The 19,345-nt window shown below is 56.9% G+C and overlaps 1 protein-coding gene across 1 annotated transcript; it reads left to right on the forward strand.

The window, feature by feature from the left end:
• The first annotated feature begins 6,625 nt into the window (after positions 1-6,625).
• Positions 6,626-19,268, forward strand: LOC119094517 (nuclear factor related to kappa-B-binding protein). Its single transcript, XM_037217573.1, has 16 exons — positions 6,626-6,646; positions 7,081-7,277; positions 7,596-7,722; positions 7,986-8,049; positions 11,291-11,484; positions 11,807-11,870; positions 12,018-12,257; positions 12,973-13,105; positions 13,460-13,586; positions 14,160-14,494; positions 15,216-15,277; positions 15,465-15,496; positions 16,824-16,926; positions 17,230-17,369; positions 17,677-17,702; positions 19,262-19,268. The coding sequence occupies exons 1-16, from the start codon at positions 6,626-6,628 to the stop codon at positions 19,266-19,268; spliced, it is 1,872 nt and encodes a 623-aa protein (XP_037073468.1).
• The last annotated feature ends 77 nt before the right edge of the window (positions 19,269-19,345 follow it).

Genomic DNA, 19,345 nt, shown 5'->3' on the forward strand with positions numbered 1-19,345 from the left:
GGAAGGCCTATTTAAACAAACTTCTACGAACACAGCCCGGGTCAGCCCAGTCTAGACGCTGCCGCCATCTGTAAGTCAGGTCCAAAACTATCCACCCATGGCCGGTCGAACGGCCTTTGCTGCCATCTTAGAATTTTTGCACGGATTATCTTAGGTCAACATCGAAATCGTTTTGTGGAAGCATTAAGTCAGTATGCAAAGACGGCTTCTAGAATACTGAGGCACCATTTTCATTTTGATATTGAACTCGCCCGTTGTGAGTACATGAAGTGATGATGTGCATTTCGACACCGAGGGATATTCGGAGGACACACACATTCATGCATTCAAAAAGGAAAAACCTGGCCATGATGGCCATGGCCAAACCTGGCCAAGAAAAAACAAGATCCGTAATGTACAGAACCAAGCGCCAACTAGGCAGTCACGCGTCGATTGTAGTTTAGATAACACATCGAGCACGCTTCGAATGCTACCCATGGGTTTAGGAACAAGGGGGCAGGCGGGCCATGCTCCCACTTTTCAAGGTGAAGAGCCAGCAATGTTAAATGGTCCCCACTTTTTCAAATTTAGGTTGCGTTTGCTTACTTTTTTACTACCTTGAGCATGCATGCCAATTTACCAAATTCGCCAGCCATCTTCCTCAAAATGCGTAATCTTTTTCGCTTGCTCACTGGCCATCGCTCAGTGTCAGTCACGGTGACTTAGCCGCATGGTCCCGCGCGTGGAGGCTGTAACGCCGGGCATCGAGGCCGTTGTTGCCAAGATTTGCGACCGCGCGTGCTCAAAATCATGTTTCATAATTTTTCTCAGGGATCAGTTCTGATTAAATGTTGGACATGTTAAGGCGATCATGGGTCAACCATGCCAATGCAAATTTTTGACCCCATATCATCTATCTACGTTCAGGGGGTCCTCAATATCTGTGAACAACACAGAACAAATATGGAACTGGAGTCTATGTGATAATTATTGGACCACATGCGGCGATGTTGTTGTGTCAATGAGGGTTCCTGTGCTGCTCCGGGGCCAACTGCGTGGGTCAGGTCTCCCGCCTCAGGGGAGACCTGACGATGTGATATTGACGAGACTTGATGAGAAAAATGTGATATTATGCATCCCTCTAAGGGCCTCCAGATCGACCAGGGGATCATGTTGCGTGTCGCCAGAATGGCAGCTGGAATACACCCCGCGATGGGGCGGATTGGCCTTTCAGTCCATGAGCGGGAACAGCAGTGTGAACAGCAACACCTGACCCTAGTGTTCTTCTCAAGGAGGCAAAGGTTAAATATACTCTTTTAGCTTTTGAATGCGACATTTGATGTTCTTAAGCCTTCAAAGATGCTTCTTTCAGAAGCGTTATCATTTTCGTCCACCCGTTAGCCACGGCTCAGTGTTTGCCACTGGGCCAACTTTGCGCGGCCTACGGAGACTGCAATGCCTGACGTAGAGGCTTTTGATGCTAAGATTTGTGAGCGCACATGTTCAAAACCACGTTACATGAGTTTTATCTCTAATCGAAGTAATTTTTCTAGGGTACTTCCTTCGGTAGCGTCATCATTTTTGTCCACCCGTCGGCTGCCGCCCAACGTGAACCACGGGCTGGCGCCGTTCGACCGGTGGAGACTGCAACGCCTGGCGTCGATGATTTTGTTGCTTAGATTTGCGAGCGCGCATGTTCAAAACTATTATTTGGATCACTAATCGATTCTGACTGGAAAATGCAAAATTTCAGAAAATGTCTTAGCATGGCTCAGCCATGTTAAGACAGTGTTGACCGAGTTCCATCCACTCTCTACCTTAGTGAGCTCCTTAATATCTTTGTTAAACCAGGATAAAGAATGTCGATAATGCTTCTGAATCCTATCGGTTTAGAAAGAGTTCACTGAAGAATTGTAAATCAAGAGCACTGATGATTTATTCCAGTCGTTCAACGCCTGAGTTCTGCAGTTCATTAACTTCAAAATGCTAACAGCACTGATCTTGCGGCAGCGCCTGGTTTCTGTTAAGGTAAAACTAACAATAAAACGAAGAAAACCAAGTCCCTTGTTTCCAAATTAACTGTATACGACGATTCTTTTGGAGGGGGGAAGCCATCATCAGAGCGCTTTTTTCAACCCCGTGCGCACTTGGTAAGGCTCTGGCTACGCCCGTGCCTACATACAAAAGTAGATTAAGACGGCTATGTTGAATGAGGGGCAATTGAATGTCCGTTGGACCAACTCATGCCTAAGGCAGGTAGCTTTTCGAAGTTTTGTTGTCGGTGGTATTGTGTAAGGGAAGATAATTTTAAAAAATTATTGCACGTGTCCAGTATATGTTTTACACACCAATAAGTAGCAATGCTGATCGATGAATATGCAGCAAAGCAGCCATACGATCAGCTCCCAGTCAGCCCTGCGGAGAATAACCGGGTCAGGACAGAAGCCGCCGACGGCGGACGAGAGCAGGGCTGAGATAAGGAATATATGACAGAAGGACCTGTATTCTGACTTTAAATAACGTAATTACGTTTACGAACATTTGCGTCACGAACGTTTGCAGATACGAACATAAACAAATGCAAACGTCTTCGATACAAACATCTTGGATACGAACATCTTGGTTACGGACGTTTTCGAAACGAACTTTTGCGCATGCTTACATAGCCACTTACAAGCATCTGGGTTACGAATATCTAGCTGTCTAAAAGACCCGCGCATTTTCCAGTATGTGGACGTTTGCTATGAACATTCGCGAACGTGATTAGCGTTACGTGCATTGTCATGTAATCGTTAGAATTTATAGGTGGATGTCTCTTTTTCTTGTGACATTGTAACAGTGTACGTAAAATATTGTCAATTCTTAAATACTTTTATCATGGTTGAAAGAACAAATGTTAACTATTCCGAATTTATTCACCTAATCAATGTGTTGGTAGCCAGACATGAAAAGCCCAAACACGGTTGATATTCCCGGAATGAAGTTCCAGTGTACCACGAGTCAAGGAATTCACCAGGAGGCTCAGCCATTAATAATAAGTAAATTGGCCGGAGAGAGTTTGATAATTCACTGTCTAAGTTAAGTGAAAGAACCAGTGGAACCCAGGATCCCAGGCGTCGTTTTACCGACATGACCAGTGGAATCCAGGAACCAAAATTGTGAACCACGCAGGCGCTATGGTAACCAGCTTCTCGAACCGGTGACACGACACACGGCAACAGCATACGGCAACAGTCCATCGTTCGAAACATCGATGGGCTATGCCACCCCATAAGGAAAATTTTGCCTCATGAAATAGGCAGGGCGCCAGAAGCCCATGGAAAAAGGGGTCCCGCTATTAAGCTGTAATGCTCACGTAACTAACTGGGATACGCCGTCACTGGCGATCCCGCTGAGATGCATATTGTGGTTTAGTTTGGATTCGAGCTCTTTAACCGAATAATGACCATTTCAGGGATGTGGCGGGATGAAGGGGGGTGGATAATGACCCGACAAAACTACGTGGACCCGAATCCTCCGCCGAGACCCGCACCAGGACCCTTCATTGGGATATGTGCTCGGCGCTCAGGTGGGGCTCCCATCAGGAGCACTTAATCCCACCCATGGCTGGCGCATACAGCTTGCACTGGATGAGAGGAACGTCGCGAGGATGCGGGATGAAGTGAGAATGGGAAGACAGGGGCGGGTGAAGTGCACATTTTGTTTGGTTCGGACGAGAGCTCTTTCGGCCAAAAAAGGTCATTTCATAACTATGGGTTGAAGGAGGGTGAATAATGGTGGGGCAAAACTACGTTCTCCTGGGACGCGTTTGCTGAAAATTCGCCTGCACAAGGACGCCTGAACCTGGACGCCTGGGCTATGCGCCACCGCTCGGACGGACCCCGCCAGGAAATCTCGCCCATTCATGGCTGGCGCACGCTGTTTGCCATGGAAAAAAGGGGTTTCTTGGGCATGCGGAAAGCACTGCATGAGAAAAGAATGGCAGATGACGCACTCGACAGTCCAAGGCAAGGCCATACAGCAATAATGCTTTATCCAATGTCCGGGGCCCCATTCCCGTCAGATCCGCGCACATTTATCGCACGCGCGACCGCCTGTGAGCGTCACGCATAATCCTCGCGTGGTGTAAGAAAACTAGTTTCAGCAAAAGCATCATATTAGTGGTATCCAAATACGTTTCCGCGAGAATCCTGGAACACAGGCGTCGTCTATCGAATTGAATTTCGCCTAAACACAGCCCGAGTGCCGTTTTATATTACGGTTTTTGGCAGTGCTGCCAAAATGTCTGCTCCCTTCGTGTTTTCGCAGATGCAATTTTACCCAATGGTGCCAATCTGGCGCGGCCGGCCGTTGAGAAAGGTAATTGACGAAATAACTTTTCATCTAGCTCAGAAAATTTTGAGAACTGTTCGGGCGCTGAATTTATGAATTCGCACCATGAGAGAGGGATGGCATTATTTGTTAAATGGGCGCGATGCGCGATAGGTGGATGTATTTCAGTCCGTAAGCATAAATACGTGTTTCTTGCCTACGCACCCGAGACCCACAACTCAGGACATTGCTGATTTGCTTCGGTTTTTTCTGTTTTTACGGTCAGCAATTGGATGCTGAAGCGTCATAATGCCCAGTTTGTCCCTAATTCCTGACAGTGCCGTTTCTGATATGTTGTTGCTGACCTGTAATAGATATTTCTGTGTGGTTTTCTGCCCAATATTTGTGCACAGGAGATTGCTTGGCATTCAAGAGTGTGCTCAGGCTGTTAAGTTATTCTGTCTCATTATCTCAGTGTGTTTCTGACCTTTGATATGCACCCAACTTCATGAATAATTAACTACTGATGGTTTTTGGTCATCTGGGGTGCTCAGCTTTGAGTGTCTGACCTTTGATGTACACCCAGCTTCATGAATAATTAACTACTGATGGTTTTTAGGTCATCTGGGGTGCTCAACTTTGATTGGTACTATCAAAGGCTGATGACCACCATTGCTGAAAGTTGCACCACTCTGATACATCATATCCATTATAAATGATTGTGCAGTTGGTGCACTAATGTTTGTGTGCTTGAGTAATGAAAATGTTTACTTTTGCCAAAGACCAAACTGAAAATTCGATTGTGCAGTTGGTGCACTAATGTTTGTGTGCTTGAGTAATGAAAATGTTTACTTTTGCCAAAGACCAAACTGAAAATTCATCCATTTTTATCAAGCCAGAATAGCACATACCTTATCATGCTTTCAAATGCTTTACTTATTGATTGCACTACTGTGCTTCTTCACTTCACCTATGACCCAGTTCCAGTCAGATACTAAGCCTTCAGTTACAGATCTAAGATAAAAATACATGAGCATAGCTTGCATTTTTCCAGCCGCAGATGCAGGCATAGTTGTCATGTAATATATAAGCAGTAGTCCTATTCTACAGCAGGGCAAATGCTTCAGTATAGCCAGATCAGTATAGCCAGATCATCATCAGTATAGCCCTATACTAGATCAGTATAGCCAGATCATCATCATACAATAACCTGTAAGAACTGCATGGTAAAGCATAAGGAAGATGTAAACATAGAGTATATCCTCTCATGATAAGGTCCCATGGTTGCTCTGGCAGTTGTGGTTGACAATGGCTGGCATTGTGCAAGTTTTTTCACAGTTAAGATGATGTGACAATGCTCCTTTGTAGTCAATGCCACAGTTATGTGTCAAAAAGCAGTGTTTAAGTGCTGACAGTTTCAGTGTGAAAGTGGATAGTCCTTACCCTAAGTGCAGCATGGTCTTGCCTTCACTGGAGGACAGGTCCTCCTTCCGCTTTGTGGGCTTTGCCATTCAATCTGGTTTCACACCAATATGCCCACATTTAAATACAACAAATAAATGGATGCATGTGCATAGTTATGTTAGCTTCTAGTGTGTGTGTGTGGGGAGGGGGGGGGGGCAAGGCCGGAGCCCCAATCTCTGGAATTGCATCACTGTCAAGGTGATGAGTGGAAAATAATAGAAAATGACCATCCCAGACTTGGTAGAACTTCTGGTACATCTGCCTGTTTGTTTTTTTAACCTGCTCTACCTCACACTTCAATGTGAAGCCAGCAACTGTGTGCCACACTGATTTCCTCATGACTTTTACACAAACCTGCTGTGCACATGTGTCTTTGTGCCTGGCTTAGACTGGTACACTAACCCAGCCAAGACTGATGTTTAATACTGGAATGGCTTTGAAACTGCCAACCGGTATATTCAAAGTTTTTAGTGGCTGATTTGTCATAGTTTTCACCACATTTGGGACATTTGTGAACCTGTACATGGCATAGGTCATGACAAGGTTACCTCATTGTAGTGGTTATTTTAGCAGGATTTTGTGTTCAGACACTCAGTGAGATATGGTTGTGGTGGGCCTTGCTCTGTAAGGGAACTCATGTGAAAGTTTTATGCATTTGTTGCCCCATCACACAGTTTCATCATCATTGGCTTGTTTTTATAAACACAGAGCAATGTTGGTAAGAGCTGACATATTTTCCTGCACCACGGTGCTTCTGCCGCGCGGCCATGCCACCCTCGTCTCGTCTGGAGCCGTGAGCGTGAGCGTGACCCTGACCTTGACCGTGTGGCGGTGGGCGGCAGGCGGCGGCGCCGGCGGACGCGGGCTAGCGATGGCCTCGTGGGAGGCGGCGGCCGAGCAGCTGCGGCTGAACGGCGAGCTGGTGCCCGTGCCGCCGGCCATCTGCGAGCGGCGGCCTGCCTTCGACGCCGTGCTCAGCCAGACCGCCTGGGACGCGCTCTCGGAGCCGCAGCGCCGGCACCTGCGGGTACGCCCCCCCCCCCCCCGCGGGCGCCGGAGGCCCTCGCCGAGCCGCAGGGGAAGTGGGCCCGGGAGCAGCGGGGCGGCTGCATACGGTGGAGATGTGCTGGAGCACTGTCTGTGTCCGTGCGGCCAGAGCCAGCGGCGGGCTCAACGATTTGGCCTTCTGGTGTTGGGTGTGTAATCTGCCGTGCCGCTGCTTACTACCGTTTGTCTTGTAGCTAATACCAGCCAGCAGCAGCAGTGAACATTGGAGACCCGCGCAGGCTTTCTTTGAGCATAGCTGAAATAAGCATTGTCCCACAGACCTTCCTGCCGACATTTTCCGGGGATGACGCCGGCAAGGAGCAGGACGAGACGGTGCGTCGCCTGTTCGCCGGCGAGAACTTCCAGTTCGGCAACCCGCTGGACCAGTTCTTCCGCAGTCTGCACGACGGCCACCTGACGGACGAGATCCACTCGCTGCGCCGCCTCACCGCCGAGACCCAGGCGCACGACGCCAAGTGAGGCCCGCACGTGACGCCAGGCCGGGCCAGCGGCCAGCCCTGAGCTGACAGCTGCCGTTAGGCTTCACGGGCTGTGTGTGTGCTTTTAGTGTCAGCTGACTTAGAAGTTGGTGCAGAATGTGTTTCTGTTGGTGGCACCATCCGTGTGGTCAAATCCGTATCTTAAGCTATCAGAGTGACGGCCTGGCTCACAAGGTAATGCCAGTGGAGCTGCTTTTGGTTCGCACAATGATCTCTGCCAAGCCAACATCTGTGTTGTGTGGGCTGTGGTCCTCATGGTGGACTGTACATGGTGTTTGTGTTGACATGCTGCAGGGTATGGAGGCAGACATATATGGACGACCTGCTGAAGGAGCTGGTGACCAAGAGGAAACTTTATATGGATGCTGCTGTCAAGACTCCGCCAGATGTACCCATTTCCCTGCCACCAACCAAGAAAAAGGTATGTACCCATACCATAAATATTTCATGCGAACAGTAGTTGTGTTATACCTTTTCCTTGTCTCATGTTTTGTCATGCTGTGTGTAATGCTACACGGATTTTCACTTGTTGGTCCATGTCATGGATTATTATGTGAAAAGGCACTCCACAAGTTTTATGTCAAGTTTTGCACAGCTATTGCCCACTGAGACAGTTATCTCAGTGGATTTAGACAACTTTCAGTGTTTCTCAAGTGTCCGCTGACGTGCTGTTCCGCTTGCCAGAGTCGGCGCCGCCTGCTGGAGCAGCGCGCCAGGAAGCGGTACTTCCAGGAGCTGGAGCTGGCGCGCCAGGAGGCCGGCTGTGGCGCCGCCGAGCTGTCGCCCGACGAGAACTACCCCGGTCAGTGGCCCGCCGCCCGGCGACCCGGGAGGCCTCGCACCCCGCTGCGGGTGCCGGGTCCGCCTTCGATGCTGCAGCGGACAGGTGGTCTGTCTGTGAACCTCAGGGGTCACTGCTTAGTGGGGCACCTTGTGGCTGGTCCCCGAGTCCAGAGATGCGGGAGGCTATGCTTAAACCCAGCGGCGGGTAAGTCGAGCTTCAGGTCAGCTGGTGGTGCTAAACGGATGATAAGGTGGCCTCGCACGCACACAACACGTACGCACGCACGCACGCACGCACGCACGCACGCGCCGGCCGTCGCCTTGTCCAGCGACGAGCTGCTCTTGTGAGGACCCGCCGTGCGACTGCTGTGTCCGATAGGTGGAGACGTTCAAGCAAAGATAATCAGGATGAGAAACTGTGACAAACCTTGGGTCAATGCTGCGCTAGGGAGAGAGATGAGGAGAAGAGACAGACTTTTCAGACTTGCTCAGAGGCGTATGACTGGTGACCACTGGGACCGTTGGCGACAACAAAGAAATTTTGCCACATGCATGGACAGAACACTTAACAACCACTTGCAACATCAAGTAAACAACTTGCATGCAAAGCAAAACCCACACAAGTACCACCATATTTTAAACAAATGATAGGACGCACACGAGCTGAGACAGTGCCACCACTCATAGGACATGATTCAACCCTATCGACCCCATTCAACACTATTGACTTAGATAAAGCTAACCTACTAGGTGACTTTCTTGCCAGACAGTCACAACTCGCAACTGACGAGCTTCCTGTCCCCGAGACCGCGCTTGTGGATCCACCACCCACGTTCGACAGCATAAACATTACAGAGGATGAAGTACTGAGCACACTCAACTCTCGGTCCAAACAAAGCATGCGGTTCTGACAATCTCTCAGCGAAAATATCACAAATGACTGCCATGTTGGTAAAGACTCCACTCACTAAACTGTTCAACATGTCACTAAGCCAAGGTATTTTTCCCTTCCACCGGGAAAGAAGCAAATGTTCATCCCATTTTCAAAAACAAGGGGTCAAGCTCGGGTCCTGCTAACTACAGACCAATCAGTTTACTTCCTTGTGTGTCGAAATTTTTGAAAGAATTATCTTTAAAGGTATCTATCAACACCAATTGAGAATGGGCTGCTCTCTGAGAAACAAAGTTGATACCGTCCAAAACGTAGCACATAAATTCAGCTGGTATATTTAATTAACAATCTTTATACAGCTTTGGACCGAGGCAATGACTTTACAGCCATTTACTTGGACATTAGTAAATATTCTGACAAGATATGGCATGAGGGCCTCCTACTCAAGTGCAAGAACTATTGTAGTTTGTCAGGAACTCTCCCAAATTTGCCAGAATCGTATCTCTCAGACCGTAAGTAGATAGTTAAGGTAGGCAACAGTTTCAGCACGCCTTGGACCATACATGCTGGATGCCCGCAGGGGTCTGTTCTGGGGCCTGTCCTTGCGTTTATATATCTGAACGGCCTGGCCGACAAAACTGACAATGACGTATTGTTCTTTGCCGATGACACTACACTGTACACAGCTTACTCACACGACCCAGTTATCGTACAAGCGGCACTTCAAACACGATTTACATATGATGCAAGAGTTCGGCAAAGACTGGCTCATCACGTTCAACGCCAGGAAAGCAATTCAACAAACATTCACCAACAGAAACACACGTAACACTCCGCAACTGGCATTTGATGGCGAACTAATTCCTTCCGTCACAAGCCACAAACACCTTGGCCTGACGATATCTACTGATTTTCACTTTCATCAGCACGGTAATGACACCATCTCCAAAATCAGTAGAGCCTTTGGGCCTCTCTACCCACTATCGCGACTTCCGCCTCGGCGTATTCTCAACGGCATATATACGACTTACATTCTTCCCTTGTTTGATTATTGTGACGTAGTATACGACGGATTTTTGACAACCAGTGACTCCCTTAGACTTGACAGATTACAGTACAGTGCAGCAAGACTAACCACCGATGCACTCAACAGAACACACACTCGTGCACTGTTTGACGATTTAGGATGGAACACTCTCAAGCCACGAAGGAACGTACACAAACTGACGCTGTTCCACACCCTCAATCAACATCTACGGCCCACAAACGTCACTGCACTTCTACCTGACACACGAGTACTTGCAACAGGACGTCCAATATGCAATGACACCCACATCATCACCAAACAGAACTTTAACATACTAAAAATCCTACATTCCATCAACTACGAGAAGATGGAACCAGCTCCCGCTCGAGGTGTCATCCCTCCAGTCGTCTCGTTCCTTCCAACGGGAAATATACTAGCGCTGCGGTGTGGCCGCACCTCCGGTGTGTCATAGCTTTGGATCCAGGCATGGTAGCATTCCAAATACTAGGCTGAGATTGGGAATGTCAGACCTTAATGCCTACCTGTTCGAAATTCAAAATCCAACTACACCTAGTCCCTCTTGCTCGTGTGGCTACCCATATGAAAACCCTAAACACTTTGTATTAAACTGTCCTCGTTATCATGAAATCCAAATTTGATTGCTATGTAAAACAGATCGTATCATTCCAAACTTTTCGGAGCTCACTCGCAACGAGCACCAAAGTATCTATCTCAGAGGTAGCGGTTTACAAGATCGCAATGGCCAGCAGATAGCAAAAACTTTCCAAACATTTCTTTTCCAGTGGTTCCCAAACGATTCGCGTAAAAACTTCCAGCGGGCGCGGGCAGCAGACGGGCCACTGGGTGGCGTTGCCGGGCCGGGCGTCCGTCGCCGGCCCGAGACGGCTATATGTGTAGACTGGAGTGGCGGCGGGCGCTTGGCCCGTGCCGGCTTACAGATCGGACGAGTGGGCGGTGGGTCGTGGGTTCCCTGGCGGCGATGACCGTATCTTGTTATTGTTGAGAGAAGCGCTCAGATTTAAGCGTTCTGCTTACATCCCCAATCCACTCATCATGCACTGCTTCAGGCCCATAATGGAAAACAAACATCAAATCAAATAATTTGATCCTGTCCACCTTGCTGGGAGGCAGCCCTGACCACAGCGCCGTCCGTCGGCCGGTAGCGCTCAGTGGCCCACCAATGGCGCCGTGTCCCGCTGCGACAGAGCGGGTGATGTCCTCCGCCTGCCGCTGACGTCCGCCGTTCCCCCTCCCCGCCACCCGCAGAGGGTCCTCCGGCAGCACTCACGCGCAAGCAGCAGCGCCACCTAGCCAAGCTGGAGGCGTCGCTGGGCAGCGAGCACGTGCTGGTGGCGGCCACCGGCAGTCGGCAGGCGCAGCGCGGCCTGCACCTGGGCGACCACGCCTCGGCCGAGGCCAACCCGTACCAGGTGTCGGAGGCGCGCTTCGCCCAGCTGCTGGCGCGTCACCGGCGCCGGCGCGCCCGCGGACAGGTCAGTGGCAGCGGTGGGGCGCGGCGACGGCGGCGGTGTGATGGCGGGGAAAATTCGCCTGGGGGCTGGTTCGGCATTGGTTTCGTGCTGCGTCCCTTGCTTGCGCGCACGGAGCGTGCGTGCGTACGTGCACACAACGTGCAACGTGCGCACAGGCGCCCGCAGGTCTTGTGATCAGAAATGTGTCAATGGGTGCCGCCCCTCCCAATGCTTACCACCTGAGCGAGGCACGCCTGTCGCGGCGGTGCGCTGTCTGGTCTCCCGTGCTCACGCCCCTGTGGTGCGCCAGGTGCCGCCGGCCGGCGCCGGCGCTCGCGACCGCCAGCGCCTCGAGCTGCAGAGCCTGCTGAAGCGCTCGCCGCCGTCCCGCTCCACCGACTCGGACTCGGAACCGGAGCCGCCGCCCGCCATCAAATCGGAGCCGCGCGCCAGTCCGCCGCCGCCGCCGCCGCCGCCGCCACCTCCGCCCGCTCCGGCGGCGGCGGCGGCGGCGGCGGCGGCGGCGGCCGGCTGGCAGGCGGCGGCGCTCGGTCAGCAGACGCACGCCAGCTTCTTCTCGCTGCTGCGCGACGTGTTCTGCTCGGACCCGGACGACCGGCTGGCCGAGCGCGATGTGTACGGCGCCGTGCGCAGCTGGCAGGCGTCGCCCATATCGCCGCTGAACGACTGGTACCAGCGCGAGCCCAGCTGGGTGGACGCGCTCGCCTCGGCGCTGGCCTTCCTCTCCGGCGAGGTTCGAGGTGAGGCGCCACGCCCCAGGCAGAAGGCTGTTCTCTCCTCCCTGGACAGGAGGCTCCGGTCGTGTGATATGGGGGGGGGGGGGAGGTTTCTTTCCTTGGGAAGACGGAACCGCTTGGGGAAGTTATGAGGTGCCCTCGGGGAGGCGAGAAGTTAGCAGAAACAGTGCGCCCCGGTCTGGCAGAGCGACGAGAGTCTCCCTCGGGGAGAGTGAGTCGCCGATCGGGAGAGGGGGAGGGGGGGGGGGGGGGGGGGAGGGTGGGAGATGGTAAGTCGTGCTCATGGGCAGAGGGGAAGACTCTGCCGCTAGATGGAGAGGCCTATCTCTGCCCCTCGGGCGACTTCAGCCGTGGTTGGGGAGAGGCGCCACCCCTCTCAGGGGAGCTGGCTCGGGCTGCGTGGCCTGCGGCGCACCGCCTGACCGGCGGGACGTGGGATGTGGCTTAGGAGTCGACGACCATCACAGAGCGGACTTTGATCCCGAGGCTGGCTGTTCGCTGAAGTGAGATCAGCTCTTGATTCAGGCTGGATCGTGCCACCCCCACATAGTCCCAGCCACAATCTGGAGGACGTCAGGAACCTGGCGGTGCTGTGCGTCAGATCGCGGCGCCCACCCGCTCCACTCTATACGCATCACGTTCTGCCTCACCTGTGTCTTCCTCCTGCCCGGCGTGGCCGCTAGAGCCTGACGTCTACGCTCCGGCCACTCGTTGGCAGAGCTGCAGTCGCAGATCAACTTGGTGCCGTTCCTGGACCACAGCCGGGAGGCGGGCGTGTACCAGTGGATCGGCGCCGGCCGGGACTCCGACATCCATCTGGAGTCGCTCTGCGCCTACTGGATACAGAGGAAGTCAGTGTGGCGTCCGCCGGCGCCGGCGCTCCAGCACCGAATCGTGTCCGTCTATCATGTTGGCTTTTGTCAGCTCTCGGATTGTATGCATCTAATTATTTATGCTTGGCTTGCGTTCCGTTCCGTTTGTTGGTCGTGCCCAACGTTTGCCGTCGTTTTGCCCCATGACCAAATACAGCGTTCGCCGTGGCGTGCTGAACCCTAATGCCTTCTTTGCCGTAGTATTTTTATTTATAGTCAAGATGCACAGTAAGTTCCCGTGGGGAGCCGTTGCGTTGTGCACGGAGTCGCCATCCTCGTGGCGACGGTGGCGACCGTGCCGTCCGTATGGCACCTGACCTTGCGCCGTCGCAGGGACACAATCATCAAGCCGGAGCCGCCGGCGGTGGACACGACGGGCCCCGTGCCGCCGCCGCTGCACCCCACCACGTGGGTGGTGCAGCCCAGCCTGCCCGCGGAGAAGGACGAGTACAGGAGACAGGTGGGTATGGCTGGGCCAGGGTAGCCACGCCAGCCGCAGCCGCGCAGGTGTTGTTATATGTGGTGCTGTGGCTATAGTTGGTCTGGCCGGCGAAATGTCACTCGGGTGTATGAAGTATAAGTATCAAAAGCATGCACATGTTTTGAATGTTCTGGGGCCTGAGGAGTTCTGGAACATAATTTCCATTAGAAATGTGAAGCGCATAGTCCTGATGTGTGTATTGTTGTGTCTGAGTAGTCAGTCAGAATGTGGTTAGCTTTGGACATTTTCATCAAATTTATAATATTGTTCGAAACATGTCTTATAGGCATAATATGGCGGCATTTTGTGAAATATTCAGGTGTGCGGAAAAAATGATAAAACAGCTGTGTTTCTCACGCCAGTTTTCTGCCAACTCCTGCCCAAACGTTCAAACTTTTATACGTGAATCAGTTGTGCGAGCGGGGGCTGCGTGTTTCCTGAGCATGTTGTAGGAGCACTCACCGACGCACCTCAGTAAAACACGGGCCAGCCGGAGTCGTCTCGCAAACGCCCCCTCCTAACGTGACGTGTTCGGCCCGCGCGGCGACGCAGGAGCGGCTGCGGTACCAGACGCCGCGGCGCGCTTTCACCTACCGCCTGCACGGCTACCAGTCGGTGGTGGGCCCGGTGAAGGGCGGCGCCGGGCGGGACGCGCGCGCCGCCCGCGGCCACGCCCTGCTGGCCGCCGACCGGCCGGCCTGCGTCACCATCCTGACGCTGGTGCGCGACGCCGTGGCGCGCCTGCCCAACGGCCAGGGCTCGCGCGGCGACGTGTGCGAGCTGGTGCGTGACTCGGGCTTCCTGGCGGCCGGCGCCGAGGCGCAGATGACCGGCGCCGTCAGCTCGGCCCTGGACCGGCTGCACGGCGAGGCCGACCCCTGCGTCAGGTGAGTGAGGGCCCAGCTGCCGGCGGGAGAGGGGGAGGCCGACCCCTGCGTCAGGTGAGTGAGGGCCCAGCTGCCGGCGGGAGAGGGGGAGGCCGACCCCTGCGTCAGGTGAGTGAGGGCCCAGCTGCCGGCGGGAGAGGGGGAGGCGGACCCCTGCGTCAGGTGAGTGAGGGTCCCAGCTGCCGGCGGGAGAGGGGGAGGCGGACCCCTGCGTCAGGTGAGTGAGGGTCCAGCTGCCGGCGGGAGAGGGGGAGGCCGACCCCTGCGTCAAGTGAGCGAGGGTCCAGCTGCCGGCGGGCGGGAGCGAGGCAGACGCCTGCGTCGGGTGAGTTGGGGTCTAACGGCCGGCCGGCAGGGGAGGAGGGGGGCGAGAGGAGGTCAGTCGCTATCGCGGCGGAGCGCCGTGTGAGACGACAGTGCGATGGTCGGTCATTGTATTTGTCTGGTTACTTGGGTGGGGACAATGACTCGTGTCCTTGTTCCATGATGTGAGGGTGGTGAAGAACGGTTTATGGTAGTCGGGACATGTACGTCAGATCACGCTGTGCGGCAAAGCGTTGGGTGGTGAGAACTCCCGTTGAATACCTAAGGCTTGTGTGGTCGTTTTTAGCTATGCATGTCTTTTATGTGTTCGAATGCTCTTTAACTAGGCAACATCACCTAGGAATGGCATCTTGTCCTAAGCCCCATATGACGTGTAAGTAATGTCTGGCTTTTCCAGGTATGATTCGCATCGAAAACTGTGGCTCTACCTGCACAGGCACCGGTCGGAGGCCGATTTTGGTACGTACTGAATGTCGCACAGACCCATCTTGATGCGGGGGCTGCGCGCGAGTGCTGCCCGAACTAAACCGGCACGACCGTACCGACAGCATTGAGCGCGTGATCACGTGGCCGCCTGACGCCCGCAGTGTCCTCGATGTGGGTGTCGGCGTGTCCGCCCTCTGACGCCGGCCCGCGCCGTCGGCAGAGGCCATCGACCGGCAGCGGCAGCTGAGCAGCCCGCGGCGGCGCACCACCGTCAAGCGGACGCCGACGGTGGCGGCGCCCGCGCGGTCGGCCGCGCCCGCCGGCGTGTCGCTGCTGAAGCCGCGCGCTGTCCCGGCGCCGCCGACCGCCAGCCGGCCGGCGTACACCGCCCCGCCGCCGCCGCCCCCGCCCCCGCCTCCGCCGCCGCCACCACCGCCTCCGCCTCCACCGCCGCCTCCGCCGCCTGCGCTGCCTCAGCCGGCAGCGGCGCAGGTCGGTGCAGCGTGTTGGCTTGATGTGAACAGCGAACGATCTGTGGTGTGACGGCTGATTGCAGCTACTCCTGTCGGTGCGCCGTAGACCGGACGGTCTCGGACCGGGATTGAAGTCCGTTTTGCCGTCTCGTTCCACCTAGCTCCCGATCATGCGTGCCTGTGCTGCCGTCCCGCCGTGGCACCCGCCCTGTTACCGACGCCGGTCTGCACGCGACGGCCCTGGCCGCCAACGTGCCTGCGAACCACCATTCATGGCCATAGGCGGATCCTGGGGGGCGGGGGAGGGGGGCACGGGGTCATGGCCCCCAAAACCTCTGAGAGTATGCTTTGGCCCCCTCCCCCCCAAAAAAAAACATTGTCAGAACTCCATACAAGTTTCGTCTACTTGCCATCTGTTTTAACTTTGACTGTTTTAAACTGTTTTGTTTTAACTTCTGTTCAAGATTCAAGAACATTTCGGTGTTTTTTTCGTTTTTGAATGGTGTCCCTACTAGGTACTCGCGAAAAGCACCACGCACCATGCATTGGACCTCGGATCCCACACCAGGCAGCTGGCGACGAACGGTTGCCCCCCCCCCCCCCCAAAAAAAAAAACTCCAGGCTAGATCCGCCCCTGCACACGGCCAGACGCCAGGGCTGCGTGCCGTTGGTGCCATATGGCTGACGCGTGCCGTGCGTGCCTGCGCAGGAGCCGGCCGCCTCGCTGACGCAGACGGAGCTGGCCGTGCAGAGCATCCTGCCGACGGCCGCGCCCGTCGGCGCCCAGCCTGCGCGCACCCTGCCCGCCACGCTCGCGGTGAGGCCCGCGGCGCGGGCGCCCGGCGCACCGTGTACCGCCAGACGCGACGTGGCTGCGGCGGAGGCCGGCCCAGTGGGGCCGAGGTCGGGCTCTGTGATGCGTGTGGTCGGTGTGGGTGGTGTGTTCAGTGCTGCCGGCATCTCGCCGCGTCGTGCGCGCCGCTGATTGTCGCCTTCGTCTGCTCTGCGCACAAGGTATGCGGGGCGGCGCGGTGGCGTCATGACCGGCGCGGGTCGTGCGCCGCCTCGCGCCGCCGCGCTGACGTGCCGGTGTGCCGTGTCCTCAGACGGCGGCTGTGTCGGCCAGCCCGCACCTGGTGGTGCCGCGGACCGTGGGAGTGACGTCGGCGGCTGCTCCGGCGCCCGCGCCCGCCTCGCCAGCGCAGCAAGGTCAGCTACAGGCCCTGGGTCAGTCGCTGCCCGGTGTGATGTGCGGTGCGTCGTCACTGGCGTGGCGGGCGGCCACACGTGGCTGTCTCGGTCAGGCTCACTGTTACTTCACGGATGCTGAAGTCTCCCCCGTGATGCTCTGTGGCCTCCGACCTAGCTCTACCGGCCCTGCCGGCCCGACCGAGCCCTGCTAGCGGCGGGCGCAGAGAAAATCAGCGCGAACGGCCGTGTCGCCAGAATCCGTGCCCGTCTGATATCCCGGTCAGCCCCACCGTCCCACAACTCGTGTGCCTGCGCCTCCAGCTGCGGCCGCCGTCCAGTCGGTGAAGGTGGTGAAGAACCAGCACGCCATCGTACACATCCCGCCCAAGACGCCCGGCGCCGCGCCCCAGCTGGCGCTGCTGGCCAACGGCAAGCTGATCCCCATCGTCAACCAGCCGCAGGTGCGCGGGCGCCAGAGCCGGCCGCTGCGCCCGCTCATGGCGCGTCTCCGTGCCTAGTGACGCAGCGCGTCAGGCGTCGGTGGAGCGGGCGGCGTCACCGTCTGGCCTGGTGATCCCGATGTCGGCTCGTCTCTGTCAGCCATCGGGCTCTGCTTCGAACGTCTGCCGCCGACTGGGTGTTGCTAAGTGGCTGCCGTAAGGTGATGTGACCTCCGATGTCGGCGCGCCGTAAGATCCCCTCGCCTAAGTGGCGGAGCGGTCGATGCGCCCGAATACCCCCTGTCTGACCGCCGCCTCTGCCCGGCAGGCGGTCAAGTCGGAGTTGCGCCCGCTGCCGGCGGCGGCAGCTCGGCCGGCGGCCGGTGCGCCCTCGGTGCTGGTGGCGCCCCCTCGGCCGCTGCTGGCGGCGCGGCCGCGTCCGATGGGCGCCGCACCCTCGCTGATCGTGGGCGCGCCGCGGCCGGCGGCGGCGCCGGCGCCGGCCGGACCGCGCCGCGCCGCGCCGCTGGTGGTGGCGGCCGCCGCCGCCGGCGAGCCGGAGCCGGCGCCGGGCCAGGCGCGGCCCGTCGTCAGCCGGCCGGCCGTCTCCGCCGCCCATCTGGTGCAGGTCAGTCAGCTGCCGACGGCCGCTGCGTCCTGCAGCGTGCCGCGGTCAGCCGGCGTGGTCAGGCTGCCACGCTAGTGATGGGAGCAGCCGCATGTGTCGCGAAAAGAGCGAAGCGGATTATGGTACGCTTCAGTTTGCGGACTGATGGAACTGTCGGGCACACATTGCACGTTGACGCGCGCGGAACATCAGTTGGAGAGAACAAGCTCGGGTCGGGACTCATAGCTCGTGGACGCGCGCCGCTCGCTGCTGGACTTTGTAGCCCCGACCTGCCCGACCGGCCTTCATGTTGTGCTCGTCACGGGCATGGCCAGTGAGATACGGTGCAGAGATGATGAACCCGGCGCACCAGCACCGTCTCGCTCCCGCTCACTGAGGGGCGGCTGAGGTGGACAAAGTGCGCCGGCCGCTCTACTGGGCCGTGTCGACCGTGCAGTCGGAGCAGTGTGTGCCGTCTGCAGACGGGCCCGTCGCTGCAGAAGCGATCCAGACCGCTATGTGCGTCACGCCCCAACGCGCTCGGGAGGGCACAGGCAGCCGGCGAGCGACGCGTGTTTCGCCTGCGTCGCGTTACCCCGCGTGTTCTCGAGACCCCGCGGCTGGGGCTGGCCGTCCGGCATTGTCGTGGAGTGGGCCGGGTACCGCCGCCCGCGCGTGACACGCCCGCCGCGCGGCCGACAGGTGGCGTCCTCGGCGTCGGCGCCGCGTCTGGTGGCGGCGGGCGCCGCTCCGACGGCGGCGGCGGCAGCGGCGGCGGCGCCGCCGGCCGGCGGTCAGCAGCTGAAGCACATCACGATCCCGGTGTCGCAGCTGAGCCGGCTGCTGCAGCAGCAGGGCGCGCCCGGCCCGGCCGGCGGCGCGCTCACGCTCGCCCAGATCGGTGGCAAGCAGGTGCTGATCGCCGCGCGCCCGGCCGCCAAGCCCGCCCAGCAGCAGCCGCAGGTCAGTCGGCGCACCGCCGGGGAGCGGCGCCTCGCCGGCGAGTGCGATCAGCTGGGCTGAGCTCGGCGCGTGGGAGTGGTGGCGGCGGACGGCTGGACGGTGCCGGCGATCTCTCGCCGCGACTCTCCAGACCTCTGCTGACTGTGCGGCGGCCGGCCGTCGCTGGCGGATAGTGGTCCGCTGACACCGTCGAGCGGCTCCGTCGAGGGGCGGGCGGGCGGCGACGCCCGGCCGGGGCGTGTGACCGGCGTGCGCGGTGCGGCGGCCCCGGCTGGCCCCCGGCCGGCTACCTCCGCCAGGTGGTGTGCGCGGCCGTCGCGTGACCGGCGCCGCTCGGCCGCAGGTGTTGATCCAGAGCAGCCACCCGGGCCCGGCCGTGCACACGCCCAGCCGGCTGACGGCAGCGGCGGCGACGCTCTCCTCGGCC

This window comes from Pollicipes pollicipes, unplaced genomic scaffold, assembly GCF_011947565.3.
Source record: "Pollicipes pollicipes isolate AB1234 unplaced genomic scaffold, Ppol_2.1 Scaffold_4002;HRSCAF=4701_pilon_pilon_pilon, whole genome shotgun sequence".
Lineage (NCBI taxonomy): Eukaryota > Metazoa > Arthropoda > Thecostraca > Pollicipedomorpha > Pollicipedidae > Pollicipes > Pollicipes pollicipes.